Source organism: Ranitomeya variabilis, chromosome 4, assembly GCF_051348905.1.
Source record: "Ranitomeya variabilis isolate aRanVar5 chromosome 4, aRanVar5.hap1, whole genome shotgun sequence".
Lineage (NCBI taxonomy): Eukaryota > Metazoa > Chordata > Amphibia > Anura > Dendrobatidae > Ranitomeya > Ranitomeya variabilis.
The window spans coordinates 599,380,902-599,403,246 of record NC_135235.1 but is presented as its reverse complement, the minus strand read 5'-3'; the positions used below and the strand labels follow the sequence as shown (position 1 = coordinate 599,403,246).

The 22,345-nt window shown below is 45.6% G+C and overlaps 1 protein-coding gene across 4 annotated transcripts in view; it reads right to left on the bottom strand.

Annotated features, from left to right (window-relative positions):
* RIPOR3 (RIPOR family member 3) overlaps positions 1–22,345 on the bottom strand; it is a 202,593-nt gene that overhangs the window by 12,781 nt on the left and 167,467 nt on the right. For 2 of the 4 annotated variants that reach the window (XM_077253226.1, XM_077253229.1), the window contains exons 13-19: positions 21,264–21,815; positions 20,865–21,007; positions 18,438–18,576; positions 16,783–16,918; positions 15,368–15,529; positions 3,949–4,107; positions 3,355–3,557 (exon numbers count right to left, since the gene is read on the bottom strand). In XM_077253226.1, coding sequence (XP_077109341.1) covers positions 3,355–3,557; positions 3,949–4,107; positions 15,368–15,529; positions 16,783–16,918; positions 18,438–18,576; positions 20,865–21,007; positions 21,264–21,815 — 1,494 coding nt within the window. The remainder of the gene's footprint in view (positions 1–3,354; positions 3,558–3,948; positions 4,108–15,367; positions 15,530–16,782; positions 16,919–18,437; positions 18,577–20,864; positions 21,008–21,263; positions 21,816–22,345) is intronic. The other 2 variants (XM_077253227.1, XM_077253228.1) reach the window with 1 other exon arrangement.

The following is a 22,345-nucleotide window of genomic DNA, read 5'->3' as shown; positions in this document are numbered from 1 at the left end:
AGTATAATACAGGATGTAACTTAGGATCAGTACAGGATCAGTAATGTATGTACACAGTGACTGCACCAGCAGAATAGAGAGTGCAGCTCTGGAGTATAATACAGGATGTAACTCAGGATCAGTACAGGATAATTAATGTAATGTATGTACATAGTGACTGCACCAGCAGAATAGTGAGTGCAGCTCTGGGGTATAATACAGGATGTAACTCGGGATCAGTACAGGATCAGTAATGTAATGTATGCACACAGTGACTGTACCAGCAGAATAGTGAGTGCAGCTCTGGAGTATGATACAGGATGTAACTCAGGATCATGTACAGGATATATAATGTAATGAATGTACACAGTGACTCCACCAGCAGAATAGTGAGTACAGCTCTGGAGTATAATACAGGATGTAACTCAGGATCATGTACAGTATCTGTAAAGCCCCCACACACATTAGATGAAGGTCCACAGACCTTGAAAATTTCAGCTGACCATCTGTTGTGTCCTGTCCCCTTCTCTCACCTGACAGATGATGTTGGGGGACTTAAGGAATTTCAATGGTCATCCTTTTGATTTCAATAAGATGAGCGTGGCAGCGGCTTTCTCCTCTCCATGCGCTCATGTGTATGGGGGGAATTACGAGAGCGAGAGAACAAGCTGTCTGCTGAATGAACGCCCGGCAGACAGCTGTCTCGTGTATGGCTTTTAGTGACTGCACTGATAATGTGAATTAAAGGGGTGGGCTGGAATTGGGGGGATCTAAGAGTGCTAGACTTGGCTGAAGATCAGAGGAATATGAACTTTCTCTGTAATTTTGATACTGCAGACTGTGAATCAAAAACAGGGAAAATTGAGACATTGTCCTGCTTTCTGTCTAAACATTCCTCAGCCGGTCCCGTGGGAATCCTGATTTGCCCCACATGGATTCTGCTTACCCGTCTCTAGTCTGCGGTCAACTAAATGGAGCATAAAAAGAAAATAAATATTGCAGAAAAAGATAAAGAAAAGAGCGTGGGAACAAATATCTGCGTCACCCGATCCCTAACTAACGCATAATGGCCGGAGCGTCCCCGACTGGCGGCAGCACAGACACTGGAGCCCCCCCAGATTGCTGCCTGTCGGGGGAGCATGGATTGCATGAACGGCTGAAATCACATATACTGCAGCTATGGACACTGAAAAATCTGATGGGATCGGCACTGAGGCTTTGTTCACGGGAACAATTCAATGATTTCGGACAAAAAGTGGGGACAGTGACGGCTGCTCTGATTGGGCGCCGGGCACCACTTGTCATAGAACAGCACAAGAGCACACCGCCAGTGCGGACACCACAGGAACGGCATCGGGAGGTGACTATAGGCGTTTTTACTTTATTGGGGCCAAGTGTAGGAAATGAGAAGGGGTTGTCCTAGTAGTGGACCCCCATGCCTGTGGCGGGCATCCATAAGAGATGATGTGTAGCGCAGGCGATCAGATGGTCACAGCTTCAAGTCGCCTAATGGGACTATTAAATCAAGTAAAAAAAAAGTTTTAAAAAATATTTTTTAAGAAAACTTCAAATCACCCCCCTTTTACCCCATTAAAAATAAAACCATTTAAAAAAAAAATACACGTTTGGTATCGCTGCATTCAGAAACACCCGACCTATCAAAATATAAACTAAATTAATCTGATCGATAAACTTTGTAACAAGAAAAAAAATCAACACATCAGAATTACGTTTTTTTGGTCACTGCAACATTGCAATAACAGGAGATCAAAACATCATATCTACTGCAAAATGGCATCAGTAAAAATGTCAGCTTGGCAAGCAAAAAATAAGCCCACACCCAGCTCCAGATACCGAAAAATGGAGACTCTACGGGTCTCGGAAAATGGTGCCATTTATTATTTTTTTATAAACATTGGAATTTTCTTTCACCACTTAAAGGGAACCTGTCACCTGAATTTGGCAGAACCTTTTTTCGGTCCGATGGGCGGTGTTTTCGGGTGTTTTATTCACCCCTTCCTTTCCCGCTGGAGGCACGCTGGCCGCTATATTGGCTTGAAGTTGATTCGCTTTCCTCCGTAGAACACGCCTGCGCAAGGCAATCTTGCCTTGCGCACGCCCTGTATGCTTTGCCCAACTGCGGGCAAAGCCGGAAAGCATTAGTGCGCATGCACCGGCACACTATGTCACGGAAGTATTTCGCTGTGTTCCAGGACATAGTGCGCCGGCGCATGCGCACTAATGCTTTTCGGCTTTGCCCGCAGCTGGGCAAAGCATACTGTGCGTGCGCAAGGCAAGATTGCCTTGCGCATGCGTGTTCTACGGAGGAAAGCGAATCAACTTCAAGCCAATATTGCGGCCAGCGTGCCTCCAGCGGGAAAGGAAGGGGTGAATAAAACACCTGAAAACACCGCCCATCAAACCGAAAAAAGGTCCCGCCAAATTCAGGTAACAGGTTCCCTTTAAATAAAAAAAGAACTTAGACATGTTTGGTGTCTGTGAACTTGTAATGACCTGGAGAATCATAATGGCAGGTCAGTTTTAGCATTTAGCGAACATGGTAAAAATTGTGGAGTTGCCCTTTTGTTTTTGGAATTTCACCACACTTGAAATTTGTTTCCCGTTTTCCAGTCACTACTGTATATGGTAAAATCAAATGGTTTTGTTCAAAAGTACAACTCATCCCACAAAAAGCAAGCCCTCACATGGCCATATTGATGGAAAAATATAAAAGTTATGGCTCTGGGAAGAAGGGGAGCAAAAAACGAAAACTCAAAACCAAAAAAATCCCAAGGTCCTCAAAGGTTTAAGTCATAGGGGCATTACAGGGCATGGACACAGTCAATGCTCACTATACGCACTGCCCGGCACTTTAATTGACAGCTCACTCTACAGCGCTTCTGTGCTAAGCTGACTGTCAACCAAGTGACTGGGCGTGATAACACTATGACTGAAAGCCAGCGGCTCCCTGCAGGAAAGAAGTTAATGTTCTCCCAGTAGCTGCACTACCAGTATAGTAACCAGGCACCATCATACCGCTATTTACCTGCTTATTAACCCTATAGCTATAGGTGAATAGTAAATAGAATTTTTCAAGGTGACAGGTTCCCTTTAATCTTGCAGTGAAGGTCATTCCACCTGCAAAACCATGTGACCATTACAATTGGCATTGGCCATGCTGTCTTGCAGCTGAAACATCTGTTTGCCTACAAAAACTAAGTGATTTTGCAGGGAAAATCGTAAAAGGACCACAACGGTAAAGGGTTATCAAGGTCAAAAGCCGTTCAATGACAGCTTCATGTGAACGCAGCTGAATAAACCCTGGCCTCAGCCTGGAGTCATGGATGTTCTCCTCAGCCGGGCAGTGCTACCCACCTTCTGCTTGAAGTGCTTGTTCGCAGATGCTCTACAGAGGAAGCTCGCGGCTGCTTTGCAGAGTTTCATGTTCTCATCTATTTGGAACGTGGCCACGAGCTTCAGGAACTGCGGCAGGGGCTGGAGCCGTGAGATCCGCTTCGCTTTCAGCTTTTTGATCTTCTTCAGGCGCCCGGGAAGCTGCAGGTCTCCAATGAGAGTGACTGCATGGTTGGGAGAGAGACACATGATTCTGATGACTTGTACAATGCTCGGTGGTCTCTAGCATGTTTGTGAGAAGAGCAGAACCAAGTTTTAGGAGGGCCATGCACCCAAAATGTAGCTAATAGTGCAGTGATACTGAATATGCTCTTGTTGCACGGTTGAATGCATCTGCTGTCCTAAGTCATCAGCCATTTTATTCGGTGGAGTGACTTAGGCTGCAGCTACACAGCACCTTTACCTGCGCCACCTGTGGGGGGGGGACCAAAAGAACATGTGCTGCGTCCAAAGTGCTGCCAATTACTGACCGTGTGCACCCGGCCTTACTGTTGACGGTACTGCAAGCGCCGAGGAGCAGTGACCCCCTCTGATCTTCCCCATCACATAACTCACCTTCTCGGGTAAGTGCTGCAAAGTGTTTTTCCAGATCGACCACATGGTATCTCCGCAGGTAGCCATAAAATAGGAAGATGGAGATAATGGATCCTGGGATCTCATTTGCTGCCGTTACTCCACCAAATCCAAATATTTGCTCTAGCGTTCTTCTAAACACTGTGAGGAACAAAACTAGATTGTTAGCTCACGTGACAAATTCCATTCATCTGTACAGGCATGTTTTGCAAATCATCAATGTAACTATTAATTTGAGGTTTTCCATTCCCCCATTTATACCATTTAATGACATATTGAAGCCCCAGCCCCCGCCCTACTGAATATTGAAGTAGCAGTGCAGATCTGTACAGTCCTCTCATCTGTGGCGGATTTATCCTCTCCATGACTGATTTGATCTCACAGTGGATAAATGGGATTTCCATAGCAGATTTTATTTACCTTCTATCATAACATCCTGCTTCATAGTCTGTCCGTGGGTAATGGGTTTAGCACTTGTGGGGGAAGGACACCAAGAAACCCAATGAATATGAGGAAGGTTCCTAATGTGTCCTGCAGACTCCTCATAGTGTCCTGACAAGTGCACTTCCCACATCCCCTGCGGAGGCCACTCACAGCGGGGGCAGCCACAAGTTATTCCACCAGATTTCCTGTGTCAGAGGAATAGACAGAGACAGGTACATACACAAGGGGTAACATGATCCCTGGTGCATAGAGGAGGCTGCAGGACCTGTCATTTGCTCTTGCGGTCTCCTATCACATGTAGCTCCTGTTTTGTCTGCAGACCTCATTAACATCCCAGCCAAAACTGCTTTTGAAAAAGAAAACTTCCTTTGCACTCTCTTACATTGACTCGTGTTCTATGGACATGTCTTAAACGGGACAGGTCACTGGATTTATTAAATTAAGCTAAGTACCTGCTCAACTCATCCACTAATTCTGGAATTGTTTTTCTTCTTCTATGCCGTCCATCGCAAAGTTATGTCCCCGATAGAGTTAACTGAGCACTAAAATGCTCGGAAGCTCGTCACTCGAACTGAGCAATTCCTAATGCTGGGTCGCTCGTTTCAAGTAACGAGTATAATGGGAGACCACCGAACATTTTTCCAGCAGACACTACAAAAAGGTCTGGGGGGCAGTGAAATGGATGGAAAAAGTGCTGAATGGAAGGAGGACAGGATGGGGAAGACCCCTGGAAGCATCTCTGATTGCCAGATCACTGCTGACAACAATGGTGTCACACTTTTTCTCCACTTTAAGACAAAACATTAAAAATCTAAAATATATTTCTAGTTTACATGAAAAAAAAAAAAAAAAGAAACATTGTTTCCTGTAAAACATGTTGCGTTTGGCGGGCACGTCAAAACGACGCACGGGGATGCATCCGCATACAACGCATGTCCCTGCGTACACAATGTTAAATATAGGTACGCAAGACGCATACGGATCTATGTAGATCTTAAGGAAAGAAGTACGCAGGCCTACGCTGAGCACAGAAACGGTAATGTGAATCCGGCCTTACAGCAATTATCACACACAGCCATGCCTGGGTGGAGGTTCAGTGCTAAAAGCCACAGATCTGTCTGATCTGTTATGCCTTTCAATAACTCTGCTGCAGTGTGCGGTTTGTCTCCTAGACAAATTAGCTTCACCAGAGCGTGTTGCCGCTTCGCTGAGGCAGTGCTGCAGAGCTTCAAGCTTCCGGCTGATGTGGACGACGTGCTCTGAAATAACAATTACGAGATGGAGGAGTGTCATGAACAGGGGATTGGGAAGCACCTAGCACAGGTGAAGAGGCAGTGGTGTCGCCCATTGGCATCAATCTTGGACCCAGGCATTCGGCCCACCGAGTCAGGTGCTTAAATGACATGTGCCTGATCATGCTGGTGGTGGTTGGGCTCTTAGTGGTCAGGAACTTGCTAATCTTGGCATGGCACAGGTTGCACTGACCATTTTTTTGTCTCAGAATTCACTTTAAAAAAGTCCCAGATCTGGGAACACTTAACTCTGCTAAATAGCTGCCCGCCTTCTCCCTCTTGTTGCGCACCTTCTCCCTCTGGCCACCCCACTACCTCTTCCTGCCCACTTAAAGAAGTTGTCCACTACTATAACCTTTTTTTTTTTTTTTCATAAATCTTGCTATTATGGGCCACTGAAAACATCTACTGTGTTTATTTTAGCAATATTACCTTTTATCATGCTGTAGCAGCACATTTTAGTGCTGGATTCAGCTCTCATGGGGTTAATCGACAACTTCCTTTCTCCTGAGTCATTGTGCTCTAATACTACAAGTTCCATGATGCATTGCACTGCTACTAAGCCTGAACCTAGCACACCCACTCCAAAACACACCCCAACCCCTCCCTCCTCTCCCTCCTCTAGCTTCAGAAAGATTTGTGATGTCATTTCTGTCCAACCTCCTCTTTTACATTTGTCCAACCCACACTCCATTACACACAGATAGAGGGATAGATAGATAGATAGATAGATAGATAGATAGATAGATAGATAGATAGATAGATAGATACATACATACATACAGATATATCTATGTCTATTTCCATAGGTATGTCTATATCCATGTTTCTAAACCCCTTCACCCCTGGAGCTTTTTTGTTTTAGTTTATCGCTCCCCTTCTTTCCAGAGCCATAATTTTTCCGTCAGTATGGCCATGTGAGGGCTTATCTTTTGCAGAACAAGTTCTACTTTTGAACGACACCATTGGTTTTACCATGTCGTGTAGCAGAAAATGTGAAAAAAATTCAAAGTGCAATGAAATGGCAAAAAAAGTGCAATCCCACGCTTGTTTTTTGCTTGGCTTTTTGGCTAGGTTCCCTAAATGCTAAGGCTGTGTGCACCCGTTGCGGATCTGATTGCAGATCCGCAGCGTTTTTTGCTGCACTGAATTGCATCAAATCCGCAGTGTAGTGTACAACCAATGTAAGTCTATGGGAGCCGCAGACTTGTGCACATGCTGCGGAAAAAGCCGCACCGAAACCGCACCAAGAACTGCATCAAAACCGCACCAAAAACTGTATCAAAACCGCACCAAAACTGCGAAACTGCACCAGGTTTTGATGCAGTTTTTGGTGCAGTTTTGATGCAGTTTTTGGTGCAGTTTTTATGCTTTTTTTGGTGCGGTTTATGCGCGGTTTTAATGCCGTTTTTGGAAATAAGTAAATAAACGGAAAATGTGCATGATTTGAATGGAAACATGCATGAAAAAACGGATTCCAAGGCCGGATTCATCATTTCACAGCTCAGTTTCATACTTTTTTTGCCGGATCCGTCGCTGTGCGTTTTTTCGCCGGACAGAAAAAACGTTCCTCTGTATGTGTTTTCCATCTGGCGGAAACAGCTTTTTTGACGGATCCGGCAAAAAACGGATGAAACTCTATGAGAAAAAAATGGATCCGTTTTTTTCAAAACTCGCCGGATTGTGCCTCACGGCAAAAACCTGATGTGTGAAAGCAGCCAAATATATGGATAGATACATCTATGTATCTATAGATATATCTATAGATAAATATATCTATAGATAGATATATCCATAGATATATAATAGAAAGGCCGATGTTTCTATAAGGCTACTTTCACACTTGCGTTTTTCGCAATCCGTCTTTTTGGGAAAAAAACGGATCCTGCAAATGTGCTCGCAGGATGCGTTTTTTACCCATAGACGTGTATTAGTGAAGGATCGCGACGGATGGTCACACGTCGCGTCCATCGTGCAACGGATGCGTCGTGTTTTGGCGGACCGTTGGCACATCCGTCACGTCTGCCATTTTCTACCGTGCATGCGCGGCCAAAACTCCGCCCCCTCCTCCCCGGACTTCAGAATGGGCAGCGGATGCGTTGAAAAACTGCATCCGCTGCCCACGACGTGCACAAATTTCACAACGTGCGTCGGTACGTCGGCCCAACGCATAGAGATGGACCCGTGCCGACGCAAGTGTGAAACAGGGCTTAATGAGCGTTTAATTTAGTAAAAAACTGAAAAAAACGGCGTGGGCTCCCGCGCAATTTTCTGCGCCAGAGGGGGAAAGCCGACGGCCGAGGCCAATATTTGTAGCCTGCTATGAATATCAGCCCGCAGCTGTCTGCGTAGCCTTTACTGGCTATTAAAATAGAGGGACCCCCCCAAAAAAATGACGTGGGGTCCCCCTATATTTTATAGCCAGAAAGGCTACGCAGACAGCTGCGGGCTGATATTAATAGCCTAGAGAGGGGCCATGGATATTGGTCCCCCCCCCGGCTACAAATACCAGTCCGCAGCCGCCCCAGAAATGGCGCATCTGTAAGTCTACGTTCACATTAGCGTTCGGCGCCGCAGCGTCGCCGCATGCGTCATGCGCCCCTATATTTAACATGGGGGCGCATGGACATGCATTGTGCTGCGTTTTACGACGCATGGGTTTTTTTGGCCGCAAGCGTTGGGCGCAGAGGACGCAGCAAGTTGCATTTTTTTTGCGTCCAACTTTCGGCCAAAAAGGACGCATGCGTCGTTTTAGCGTGCGTTTTGTTGCGTTTTTGTTTGCCTTGTGCGTTGCGTCTCCGACGCTGCGGCGCAAAACGCAAATGTGAACGTAGCCTTAGATGCGCCAATTCCGGCACTGAGGCTGGTTTCACACTGGCGTTTTTGGACGCTGCGTTTTAGTGCTTAAAAAACGCATGCGGTTTTTTCCTATACTTAACATTAAAAACGCATGCGTTTTTTCGCATGCGTTTTGACGCGTTTTCGGCAACGCATGCGTTTTTGAACGCGCGCGTTTGTTTGCGTTAAAAACGCATGCGTTTTTATAGAAAAAAAAACAAAAAACACTGAAAAACCACCCACCACCATCAGGGTGATAAAGGGATCCAAACCCTAACCCTACCCCTAACCTCACCCCTAAGGCTACGTTCACATTTGCGGTCAGCGCCGCAGCGTCGGGCGCCGCAGCGGCGCCGCATGCGTCATGCGCCCCTATATTTAACATGGGGGCGCATGGACATGCGTTGTGCTGCGTTTTGCGCCGCATGGCCGCAAGCGTTGGACGCAAGAAACGCATCAAGTTGCATTTTTTTGGGGTCCAACTTTCGGCCAAAAAGGACGCATGCGGCGCAAAACGCAGCGTTTTAGCGTGCGTTTTGCCGCGTTTTTGTTTGCGTTGTGCGCTGCGGCGCCGACGCTGCGGCGCACAACGCAAATGTGAACGTAGCCTAACCGTTTAATGAACATTTTATGACATAGTGCCACGATATTTCAGTGCCACGTATGTAAGTGCCACGTATGTAAGTGCCACGTATGTAAGTGCCACGTGCCACGTATGTAAGTGCCACGTATGTGTCACGTATGTAAGTGCCACGTATATAAGTGCCACGTATGTAAGTGCCACGTGCCACGTATTTAAGTGCCACGTATGTAAGTGCCACATATGTAAGTGCCACGTATGTAAGTGCCACGTGCCACGTATGTAAGTGCCACGTATATAAGTGCCACGTATGTAAGTGCCACGTGCCACGTATATAAGTGCCACGTATGTAAGTGCCACGTGCCACGTATTTAAGTGCCACATATGTAAGTGCCACATATGTAAGTGCCACGTATGTAAGTGCCACGTGCCACGTATATAAGTGCCACGTATGTAAGTGCCACATATGTAAGTGCCACATATGTAAGTGCCACGTGCCACGTATGTAAGTGCCACGTATGTAAGTGTCACGTATGTAAGTGCCACGTATATAAGTGCCACGTATATAAGTGCCACGTATGCAAGTGCCACGTGCCACGTATATAAGTGCCACGTATGTAAGTGCCACGTATGTAAGTGCCATGTATGTAAGTGCCACGTATTTAAGTGTCACGTGACACGTATTTCAGTGCCACGGATTTAAGTGCCACGTATTTCAGTGCCACGTGCCATGTATTTCAGTGCCACGGATTTAAGTGCCACCTATGTAAGTGCCACGTATTTCAGTGCCACGTATTTCAGTGCCACGTATTTCTGTCACGTTTAGGGTTAGGGTTAGGCCCTAACCCTACCCCTAGCTATTTCTATTTATAGTGCGTTTTGTGGATTTTGATGATTGGCAGCTGTCACACACTTCTCAGCATGCGTTTTAAAAACGCAAACGCATGAAAAAACGCATGTAAACGCGGCAAAACGCCGCGGTTTTTTTCTACATGCAAAAACGCATGCGTCTAAAAAACGCAGCGTTTTACCACGTTTACATGTGTTTTTTCACACATGCGGTTTAAAAAACGCATGCAGATAAAAACGCAAGTGTGAAACCAGCCTAAGCCCCTCTCTTCCCACTCCCGTGTAGCGGTGGGATATGGGGTAATAAGGGGTTAATGTCACCTTGCTATTGTAAGGTGACATTAAGCCGGGTTAATAACGGAGAGGCGTCAATAAGACGCCTATCCATTATTAATCCAATATTAATAAAGGGTTAATAAAACACACACATTAGGAAAAAGTATTTTAATATTCTTCATTTCACCATACTTACCATACTTCAGCCCCTGCAAAAAACGTAAAATAATAAACCGTATACTACCTGTCCGCCGTAGTCCAATTAATAACAAGTGTCCCACGACGACCTCCCCTATAGAACAGTGACATCGGGTGATGTCACTGCTCTATAGGACCCTCAGTGACACACTGACAAGAGACAATGGCTCCTGCAGTGCATCACTGAGGTTACTATAGTTCACTGGTCTCACTTTATGGCAAAAAGCTGCGTGGGAACTTTCTCATACAGCATGCCATAAAGTGAGACTAGGGACTATTTTCTCACAGAGGCGTAGGAATACATTGTGGGGAATACATTGTGGAAGGATACCTTCCTCCCCTCATTGTCTTCCTGGAGCCCCTGGAGAGTGGTTGCATCAGCAGATGCTCCTGTTCTCCACGGGAGATCGTCGTGGGACACTCGTTTTAATTGGATTTCTGCGGATCAGGGAGTATATTTGTTGTTTATTATTTTAATATTTTTTATGACACTGGCTTCGGGGATCAAAGTGACAAGTGATGGTGAGTATGTAATCTATGTTATATGTACTGTATGTCTGTATGTATGTATGCGCATGTCGTCGCATGCCGCATGTCGTCGCATGGCGCATGTCGTCGCATGCCGTCGCATGGCGCATGCCGTCGCATGGCGCATGCCGTCGCATGGCGCATGTCGTCGCGTGGCGCATGTCGTCACATGGCGCATGTCGTCGCATGCCGTCTCATGGTGCATGCAGTTGCATGGCGCATGTCGTCGCATGGCGCATGTCGTCGCATGGCGCATGGTGCATGCAGCATGTCGTCGCATGCAGCATGTTGTCGCATGGCGCATGTTCTGTATGTGTGTATGTACTGTATATGTGTGTTTTTTTTTGTTTTTTTTTTTTTTTACATTCAACACATTAGCCGGATGATGGGACTACTACTGTCCCATCATTGGCTAATGTGTCACTGACTGTCACTGTAGCAGGCAGAGCCCGATGGGACTTGTAGTCCCATCGGACAATGCCTGCACACAGAGAGACACACACACACACACACACACACACACACCAAAGACCACCCCACCCCCCGCAGCAGACCCAGCACATACCGGCAGCAGAGCACCGGCGCGAACATACAGACCCCAGCGCCCGCACCTTCATCATCCCTGCCTAGCCCCGCCCGCCCCCAGCACAGCCCCGCAGGCAGCCACCAGCCCCGCCCACAGCCCTGTCACTCTTGATGAGTGACTGCTCTGACTGTGCGGCTGGGACACACCTGCTGCTGACGTCACGTCAATTTCCAGAGCCTGGAAATTGACGTGACGTCGTCGGAAATAAGCGGCGGCTGCAGCCTGGGGGTCACCTGACCCGGACTCAGCCGCCGCTACAGCGCCGCTCACAGGCAAAAACGGCAACAAAAGGTATTTGCACAATTCATCAGGGGCCCCGGGGGGATACATTGGGGGGTTAATTGAAAGTAGTGGACAACCCCTTTAAGTGCTGTAGAATCCTCTCGCTTAGCATTGCTGGCCTTGCTTCGCATGCCAGCTTCCCAGGTTCGGTGGGTGACTTCTGTCTTCCAACACCTCTTCTTCCACCACCGCACCTGGTCCTACTGACTTGGAGACTTAACAACAACCTGACTTATCAGCAACTGTGTCTAATCATCACCTACCTCCTTAGACAAAATTTGCTGTTCTCATGGTCACAGTAATCTTCTTGTGACCATGGCTGCTCTAAGTTTTGTGCTTCACTACACAGCATCTCCTCCTGTCTCTCTTGGAACATGCAGGGTGAGAGGTCACAATCAAGAAATGATGTTGTAAAGAGCTCCTTGGATTTTCCTATTGTGGGATCACTGGTCTTCTGGGATTCAACATGGGAGGAAATAGGATCAGGAAATAGGTGAGGATTAAGTGATCCAGACTATTGGCTGGTGAAACTGGACCGTGTGGAAGACTGGGTGGTGCTGCATTGTCTTCTATCTTACCGACCCCTGTTCGCACTAGTGTGGCTTGAGAAGTGGTGTCCCATGCCTCCTGCAAAGTGTGACAGGAAGCTATGGGGGGTGTTTATTGTGCTCCAGCAAAAGTCGTAGTTGTAGTTGCCCCATGTCCTCGACGTCTGCGTGCACCATCGTCAGCACTTCCACTTCAACGTCCCTTATCACACGCCTTACACATTTTAATTGCTATGTCTCTGGAAACCAAGTTTCCTTTATGAACTATCCCTTGTAGATTGTGAGCCCTCGTAGGCAGGGTCCTCTCTCCTCATGTATCACTCATGACTTGTATTGATTAAGATTATTGTACTTGTTTTTATTATGTATACCCCTCCTCACATGTAAAGCGCCATGGAATAAATGTCACTATAATAATAAATAATAATAATAATGAATTGAAACAACTTTTTTTAATGAACAAAAAAATTTGGTCAACTGTAGCAGGTCAAGCAGTTTGTACAAAATTTTAAACCGCCATACTGTAATTCTAACCATGTTAAACTCTATGGATGACTAATTAAATCTACAAAAAAATTTGAATGTTTTTTTTTTGTTTTATATACCATCGTAATGTAACACTAACCACTTGAAACTTTATGGATGACTAATTCAATCCAGAAAAAATGTTGAACCGTTTTTTTTTTAGTTCAATATACCACCGTAATGTAACACAAAGCACGTTAAACTGTATGGATGACAATATAGTCAATCCCCCTCCTAAATAAAAAAAAGTGGTCACGAGCAGCAGCTATATGTTTGACAATGGACTGCAAAGCCCTAAGCCCTGCCTAGAGGCTGTATTCTGCACTTTTCCCTGCTTCTGTAACTGTTTACACACAGGCCTGAATAACTGCTCTCTTCCTTCAACCACGACTGTCACAGAGCTGTGTAATGGCGTCAGTGAGCCGACCGTAGTGGCACCTGTCCTTTTATAACCTCTGATGAGGTCATGTGGCCATTCAATCACAGTAATGCCACTACCAAGATGGTGTTACAGTGAGTGGCAGGCAACCCCTGCATTCTTATTGGCTGTGTAACAGGTGCCAAACTTGCGGTGCAGGGATTCGAGTTTCAAATCCAAGCACCAGCCAATGCTTGTCCAGTGTCGAGCACATCCGTTCACCTAGATACTTGAGTGACATCTGAGTATCACCAAGCACGTTCGCTCATCCCTAGTCCAGGGAAATAAAGGTGCAAATTTTCAGTTCAATTAACTGGGCATATGACGCGCCCACAGGGCAGTGGGGTACTCGGTACTGGGTCCGGTCGCAAAGGGGGATGTCACGGTGGCTGCGACCCGGTCTGTGGCCGTGGGCATAAATGTTAAAGGGGTTAATGTTCAAAGCTTGTCGTGACGCCAAATGGTGAGTGGCGTAGATGGTGTAGCCGGTGAATAAATGGAGGAGACAAGTGATAAGTCTTTACCTGGTTTACTTGTGGGTAACAGGCCACAGTCCAGGGTACCAGGCACAGATGATGGTGGTCCGGCCGACTCAGAGGCAAGTGAGAGTTCTCTTTTCCCAGTAGAGGTCCATGAGCCTTTCCTACTTGCGCCTTTCTAAGTTGGCGCACGCGCAGTATGCTTTGCCCTACTGCGGGCAAAGCTGAAAAGCATTACTGCGCATGCACCGGCGCACTATGTTCCGGAAGTATTTCGCTGTGTTCCGAGACATAGTACGCGGGCGCATGCACAGTAATGTTTTTGGCTTTGCCCGCAGTAGGGCAAAGCATACTGCGCGTGCGCCACCGAAGACTGCAGGCGCACGCGCAAACTATGGCGCACGCATACTCTTATGCACTAAACTATTGTGGAAAAAAGGGACGGACGGGGAGGAGAAATTACGAGGCTACGCCACCCATCTGACCGTTAACAACTCATTTTAATATCCCACCAAATTGAGGTGACAGAGTCCCTTTAAGCTTCCTACAAGGTCCTCCAGTTTCCCCCTGTCCTGGGACAGGTACCTGCACGACAGGCAGCTTGAGCCTTTTTACAGGGACTCTCAGATGCCCCGGGCTCCTCAAGTGCTGCTGCATCTCAGGCATGGTGCGGGCAGGTGACGTGTAATGTAGTGCCCCCCGGTTCTGCTCCGTGTCCTAGAGTCCACGAAAGCCTCAGGCTCCCGGTTCCCAGATTACTGCGCTTTTGCTCTGAGGGTGTCCTGCCATAGTTCCCCTCTGAGCTCTGTCTCTCTCCTGTGCTCCTTCCCTTTCGGCTGCTACACATGCAACCCAACAGGTTACTCCTTCCCAGAGGCTGCAGCTCCACGTGGCTGCCAGGCCTCTTACGTCTGTTCCAGACGTCCTTCTCCATCTGTGTCTCTCCCAGACTAAACTAAACTCGCTCCTCCTTCAAGTCAGGATTTTTATACAAGGAAGCTCCCCTGAATCTGGGTCTTGAGCTCCCCCTCCTGGCCTGGATTTAGAATGTGTTGCATGTATGTGCCTTACCTGGTGAAGAGAACTCCTTTGCCTCTGAGCATGACATCACCTTCCCCGAAGGAAAAGCAACATCACTGCAGCAACCGGTAACCTGGGGTGCTGCACATATACCACAGATCTGATCTGTGGGCACAGCCACATTTTGATTGGCCGGCAAGAGGAGAAAAAGAAAATGCCCACAGAGCAGATTTCTGGTATGCGCCCAGTTAGTTAAAGGGAAAATTTGCACCATTATTAGCGAGAGGCATAAATTTGGAACAGAATGGCACAGAAGAAAAAGAAAAACTGTTCCAGAATCACTGGAGCTGCACCAAGTTTAGGAGGTACTCAGTTTCATTTAATAAATCCAGAGAAAGGTGCTCTTCAAACTATTTTAGCCCTCTGGATGCATACATCTAAGCAATGATTGGCTCATGGGCAGACTGATGGGTATATGGCCTACAGAACCAATATAACAATTTACTGGTGCAGACTACAGGCACTGGACTCTCCTCACCTGCCTCCAGTTGCCCTGGGTATTTGGCTTTAATCTTCAGCACAAACATTTTCTTGAGCTGATTGAGGAAAACATCTGAAGTGCAGAACCATGGACACTCTGGCTGGATGCAGCTTTCCCACAATTTAAGGAAATGTCGGATCTTTTTGGTCTTTGGGAAAACTGTATAGAAAATCAGATAAGAAATAATGTAACAATGGCTGTATGACTAGTTCTGTGAAAAAGATTTAGGCAGGTGTGGAAAGAATGCTGGCAAAGAATGCTTGTAGAAATTAAAGCCCTGATCTCAACATCACGGAGTTCTTCTAGTATTACATGAGAAGATAGAAGGATTTGCACCCGCGACGTCCACAGAAGATCTGTGGTTAGCTCACCAACATGTTTGGAAAAACCTCCCTACCGAGTTCCTTCAAAAACTGTGTGCAAGTGTATCTTGAAGTGATGAAGTCAAAGATTTATCTTTTGTTCATTCAATTTACACTTTGAGAAACGATTAAGACTCCTATTTCTAAAAGCATTCCTATTTTGCAGTATTTTGCCATCATCTGCCTAATACTTTTACACAGTATTTTCTATTTATCTATCTGTCTATCTAATCTCACCAGCGCATTCCAGGGCTATGGTCATCCGAGAAAATCAGGCCGATTATGCTAATCACTCTTTGATCAGAGTTTAATCATAGTGTGATCCGATTTTCTCAGATCTGAAGAAGGAAAAAAAAAAGACTCCATCTTCTCCATTCTGCCAAGTCCATGAATATTGGACTACATACAGATGTCAGTCGAGTGTGATATGATTTTTTCCACTGACCCATAGACATAAGTGGCAGAGTGCGATAAATTGAATACAACTTGGGCAAGCTACGATTATTTTCTCGGACTGACTCGGTCCGAGGAAGAAATCGGATATGTGCACAACCCCATAGAATAAGGCTAGGTTCACATTGCGTTAGGGCAATCCGTTTAGCGCTAGCGGATTGCGCTAACGCAATGTATTTGTAGGGGCCGCGTTTAGGGGTCGCGCTAACGTCCCTGCTCTCGCAGATCCCCGATCTGCGAGAGCGGGGAACGGACCTCGGGCGCGCCGCGGACGCTGCAAGCAGCGTCCGAGGCGCGCCACAAAAGAACGGCACATCGCTAGCGCGAGCCGAAAAAGGCGCGCGCTAGCGATGCGCTTCAGGCTGAAATAACATTGCTGTCAATGGGTGCGCTAACGGACCCGTTGCACGGCGTTAATTGCGACATTTTCGCCGTGCAACGCTGTCCGTTAGCGATCACCCACTAACGCAATGTGAACCTAGCCTAACACTGGTCCGAGCGCTATCCGTCAAAACGAGGGATAACACTAGTCTGATTTTTACAGTGGTCTGCCAGAGCCCTAATATGAATCAATGAATAAAGCAGGGGAATACGTACTGTCCTCAATGGAGGCCTTTTCTTGTGCTTTCTGGATATAAATAATGGACAGATCCTCCAGAACCTCCCTTTGCCAGGACAATTCCTCCAGGAGATGATGCTGTATAATCCTGGCGGTGTTCGGTGAGGTCAGTTTCTGTAATATAACGTTCTGAGTCGGTTAATGTATCTCGATTTTATGGAGCCCCACAGCCGGATACAGATAGGATTGCTGCATAACATCTGCATCTCCTCCTACTTCTAAAGCCATGTTCACACGGTCAATATTTGGTCAGTATTTTACCTCACACGGTCAATATTTGGTCAGTATTTTACCTCACATGGTCAATATTTGGTCAGTATTTTACCTCACATGGTCAATATTTGGTCAGTATTTTACCTCACACGGTCAATATTTGGTCAGTATTTTACCTCACATGGTCAATATTTGGTCAGTATTTTACCTCACACGGTCAATATTTGGTCAGCATTTTACCTCACATGGTCAATATTTGGTCAGTATTTTACCTCACACGGTCAATATTTGGTCAGTATTTTACCTCACATGGTCAATATTTGGTCAGTATTTTACCTCACATGGTCAATATTTGGTCAGTATTTTACCTCACACGGTCAATATTTGGTCAGTATTTTACCTCACATGGTCAATATTTGGTCAGTATTTTACCTCACACGGTCAATATTTGGTCAGTATTTTACCTCACATGGTCAATATTTGGTCAGTATTTTACCTCACACGGTCAATATTTGGTCAGTATTTTACCTCACATGGTCAATATTTGGTCAGTATTTTACCTCACACGGTCAATATTTGGTCAGCATTTTACCTCACATGGTCAATATTTGGTCAGTATTTTACCTCACACGGTCAATATTTGGTCAGTATTTTACCTCACATGGTCAATATTTGGTCAGTATTTTACCTCACATGGTCAATATTTGGTCAGTATTTTACCTCACACGGTCAATATTTGGTCAGTATTTTACCTCACATGGTCAATATTTGGTCAGTATTTTACCTCACACGGTCAATATTTGGTCAGTATTTTACCTCACATGGTCAATATTTGGTCAGTATTTTACCTCACACGGTCAATATTTGGTCAGTATTTTACCTCAGTATTTGTAAGCCAAAACCAGGAGTGGGAGATAAATGCAGAAGTGGTGACGTGTTTCTATTATACTTTTCTTCTGATTGTTCCACTCCTGGTTTTGGCTTACACATCCTGAGGTAAAATACTGACCAAATACTGAAAGTGTGAACATGGCGTTAGTATCCAAACTGCCTATAACTTGTATCTCATGAAGAGAAGTTGCAACAAATGTGTCTGACAGCAGCTTAGTTTTTCTTTCCCTTGTGTTTTTTGAGCTCCTGGGAATTTTTGGAAATCTGCAGTGTGTTGATTCTTTCAGCGTTTTTTCAGCCATTTTAATGAAAGGGAAAAACCTAAATAAAACCCTCTGCATAAATGCATAGATTTAATGCAGCGTTTTTTCCAACACTTTTTTTTCTGCAGGAAAAAAGGCTGCAAAATGCTATGTATGAATATATTTAGGCTGTGCTAAAAGTGCATGAAAATAGATGATAGGGGTGAGCTCAGCACATCGACAGCGGACATGGTTTTCTCCGAGGGTACCAAGCAGCCCTGCCTCACCTTTAACAGTGCTTTACAGATATCCAGATGCACGGACAGCAGAGTGTCCAGATCTTCATGTCCAGTGCTTAGTCCATCCTGCTCCAATTCACTGTGACAGCTGATTGTCTGCGCGACTGACGGGGAGATCATCCCATTACTGAAACACAAAACATTCCGCTTACTAATCAGTCACGGTTATAATATAACTCCTACACTCATATCTACCCAGTCACACATCGCCCCTGTACGTAACACTGTGCCCACGGGTTCACTAATATAACTAGCACTGCAATGATGACACCTTACAGGAGCAGAGGCTGGAGTATCTCTATGCAATAACACCAGGCTTATGTAGTTTAGATCTAGGAAAATCCTTCAGAACAGGCTACCGAAATAACATTTCGGTTATGTTCTCAAGTTGCTTTTTTAATGCTTTTGACATTGACTTGCACTATACTATGACATAGCAGAGGCATTCAGTGGGGAAAATAAGTATTTGATACACTGTCGATTTTGCAAGTTTTCCCACCTATAAAGAATGGAGAGGTCTGTCATTTTTATCGTAGGTACACTTCAACTGTGAGAGACAGAACCTAAAAATTAATTCCAGAAAATCACATTGTATGATTTTTACATAATTAAATTGCATTTTATTGCATGAAATTACGTATTTGATCACCTACCAACCAGCAAGAATTCTGGCTCTCACAGACCTGTTAGTTTTTCTTTAAGAAGCCCTCCTACTCTGTACTCATTACCTGTATTAATTGCACCTGTTTTAACTCGTTACCTGTATAAAAGACACCACTCCACACACTCAATCACACTCCAACCTCTCCACCATGGCCAAGACCAAAGAACTGTCTAAGGACACCAGGGACAAAACAGTTGTCCTGCACAAGGCTGGGATGGGCTATAGGACAATAGGCAAGCAGTTCGGTGAGAAGGCAACAACTGTTAGCACAATTATTAGAAAATAGAAGAAACACAACATGATTGTCAATCTTCCCCAGTCTGGGGCTCCATACAAGATCTCACCTAGTGGGGTAAGGGTGATTCTGAGAAAGGTCAGGAATCAACCCAGAACTACGCAGGAAGACTTGGTCAATGCCCTGAAGAAAGCTGGGACCATAGTATCAAACTATACAGTTAGTAACACACTATGCAGTCATGGATTAAAATCCTGCAGGGCGCTCAAGGTCCCCTGCTCATGCAATAACATGTCCAGGCCCATTTGAAGTTTGCCAGTGACCATCTGAATGATCCAGAGGAGGCATGGGAGAAGGTCATGTGGTCAGTGGAGTCAACTCCACTCGCTGTGTTTGGAAGAAGAAGAAGGATCAGTATAACCCCAAAAACACCATCCCAACCATGAAACATGGTGGGGGAAACATCACACTTTGGGGATGATTTTCTGCAAAGAGCACCGGACAACTGTATTGTATTGAAGGGAGGATGGAAGGGTTCATGTATCGCCAGATTTTGACCAATAACCTCCTTCCCACAGTAAAAGCGTTGAAGGTGGGTCATGGCAGAGTCTTCCAGCATGGCAATTACCTGAAATACACAGCCACGGCAACTAAGAAGCATTTCAAGGTCCTGGAGTGGCCTAGCCAGTCTTCACACCTGAACCCAGTAGAAAATCTTTGGAGGAAGCTGAAACTCAGTGTTGCCCAGCGACATTGTATCAAATACTCATTTCATGCAATAAATTGCAAATGAATTATGCAAAAAATCATACAATGTGATTTTCTGGATTTTTTTTAAGATCCTGTTTCTCACAGTTGAAGTGTACCTAAGATAAAAGTTACAGACCTCTCCATTCTTTGTAGGTGGGAAAACTTGCAAAATCAGCAGTGTATCAAATACTTATTTTCCCCACTGTATATTAATCTTTAGCCGAGCAACCCTTGTTGCAGACAACGTCGCCGTGTATCTCCAGCCATAGGGCGCATTCAGACATGCATGCAAACCAGTCCAAGATCAGACAGCAATGCACAAACTAGCTGCAGATTTTCCGACCCGAGCATGAAAGCTTTATATATTTCTATGAAGACCCACGGCCAGTCTGTGCACTGCGGTCCAATATTGGACCAATTTGTAGAGTCGTCTGAATGCGCCCATAGGATGACTTGTTTACTTGGAGTTTCATGGTTTTAAGGTCAAATGTTCATGCCGTTTTATGAAGTCATCCAACAAGATGTCCTAGAAGAGATCAAATGTGATTTTTCAGGTTACGTCTAGCTACAAAGAAAGTTTACAATCTGTGGATACCCAGCTGGTAGCAAACTGTCAGCATCCCCTCCAGCATGCTGGGAGTTGTAGTCTCCTGCTAGCTGGAAAGGTTGCAGACCTCTTCGTTCATAGTCACATAAGTGCACTGACTTGTTCCCAGCATATCACACAGGAAATGCTGGGAATAGTTGGAGATGATGTGTATTTTACCTCTTGCTGTGAGTGCGAACGCTGCCAAACAGAGAAATGTCATCTGTGCTGAAATCTGTGTTCAAAAAGTCGAAACTTTCCAGTGCTGTCTCCACCATCAGGCTGTCCATGGAGGGAAGCTCCAGCACGGGATCACTTGACCTCTGCAGAACGATAAAGAAAAAGACAGTTCTGTGATAAAATAGCCAGAAGCACCATAAATCCCAGCAAGTTGCCCTCCACCCATTATTATCCTGACATTCTAACAATGCCTGATGGCAGAGACGTTGTTAAATGGTGCGGTGGGGCTCTCGTTCGTTCCTAATTGAACATAGGCTTGCATACTTCAGGCTCAGAAAATGACAGATAACAGAGTCACGAACTCTCCCACTGGACCATCAAAAACAGCTCACCACGTACCAAGACTCTCTCTCTGAAGTTTAGCACTGACTGCTCCATCTCCTTCATCTTCCACCTTGTGGCATCCTCTGACCTCAGCAGGTCCAGAATGTCGTCCAGTTGCCGCGGTAGTGATCGTCTCTCTTCAGTGGTATCATTGCCGCTGGAGCTTTCCTCCAGAGTCATGGTGGGGGTCCTGTTCTCCTCAGTGAGTTCGATGCTTGGTTTATTGTCAAAATCCAGCCTGGGTGGTTTCAGGTTGTTCTGAGAGTTGTAGTTGTTGGGTGTCTCTCTGAGAATATCCAGAGTTTCATGACTTGGGGGCTGCTCGTCTCTGGTCAGCTCTTGTGAAGAATATGGCAGGGTCTCCCCACAGGAGGATGGCGGACTGGGAGCAGCTTCATCTCTGATCTCTTCGAGATTTCTTAGACTGTCTATGCTGTTCAGCTCCAGGCTATGTGTAAGACTCCGGCGGTCTCTAATAAAGCCACTGTTGGCCAGGTAGCTCAGGATATATGGAGTCTGGATGTCTTTTTCCAGGGATGGATATGTGCTGTCTAGATCATTCTGCTGCTTAAAAAAAGAGTAAAGTATAAAAAATAAATAATAATAATAATACAATGCACATACAGTACAATCTAAAGGCCCCCATACACATTAGATAAAAGTCATCTGAACCCACAAATTTCAGTGGGATCAACCAACCATATGATGGTCTTCATATATGATGATCCTTGCAGTGGCCCTTAACGTCCCCTGGGAGAACATAAAAATACTCATCCAAGTTGATTGTTCCTGTGTTTGGGGGAGGTGGGGAAATAGAGCTGCCAGTTTTCAGATTTCAGCTAGCAAGGAAAGAGTGCTGAAATGAAAGTTTCTGCCCTTTATTTTTGCAATCAGTGGTGATCTCAGTACCCTAGGGGTTCTTTCAGGGAGATTTTAGAGCAGACACCTACAGGAGTCCAAATTCCTCAAATATGTTGACCCGATCTTGACCAGGATCATTTACTCCAGCCTTGATGAAAAGATGGGCAGGAGTCAGATACTCCTGATTCATGAAGAGGCGTACTCCCCTTAAGGAATCGGTAGCATCAAAGAGTGGC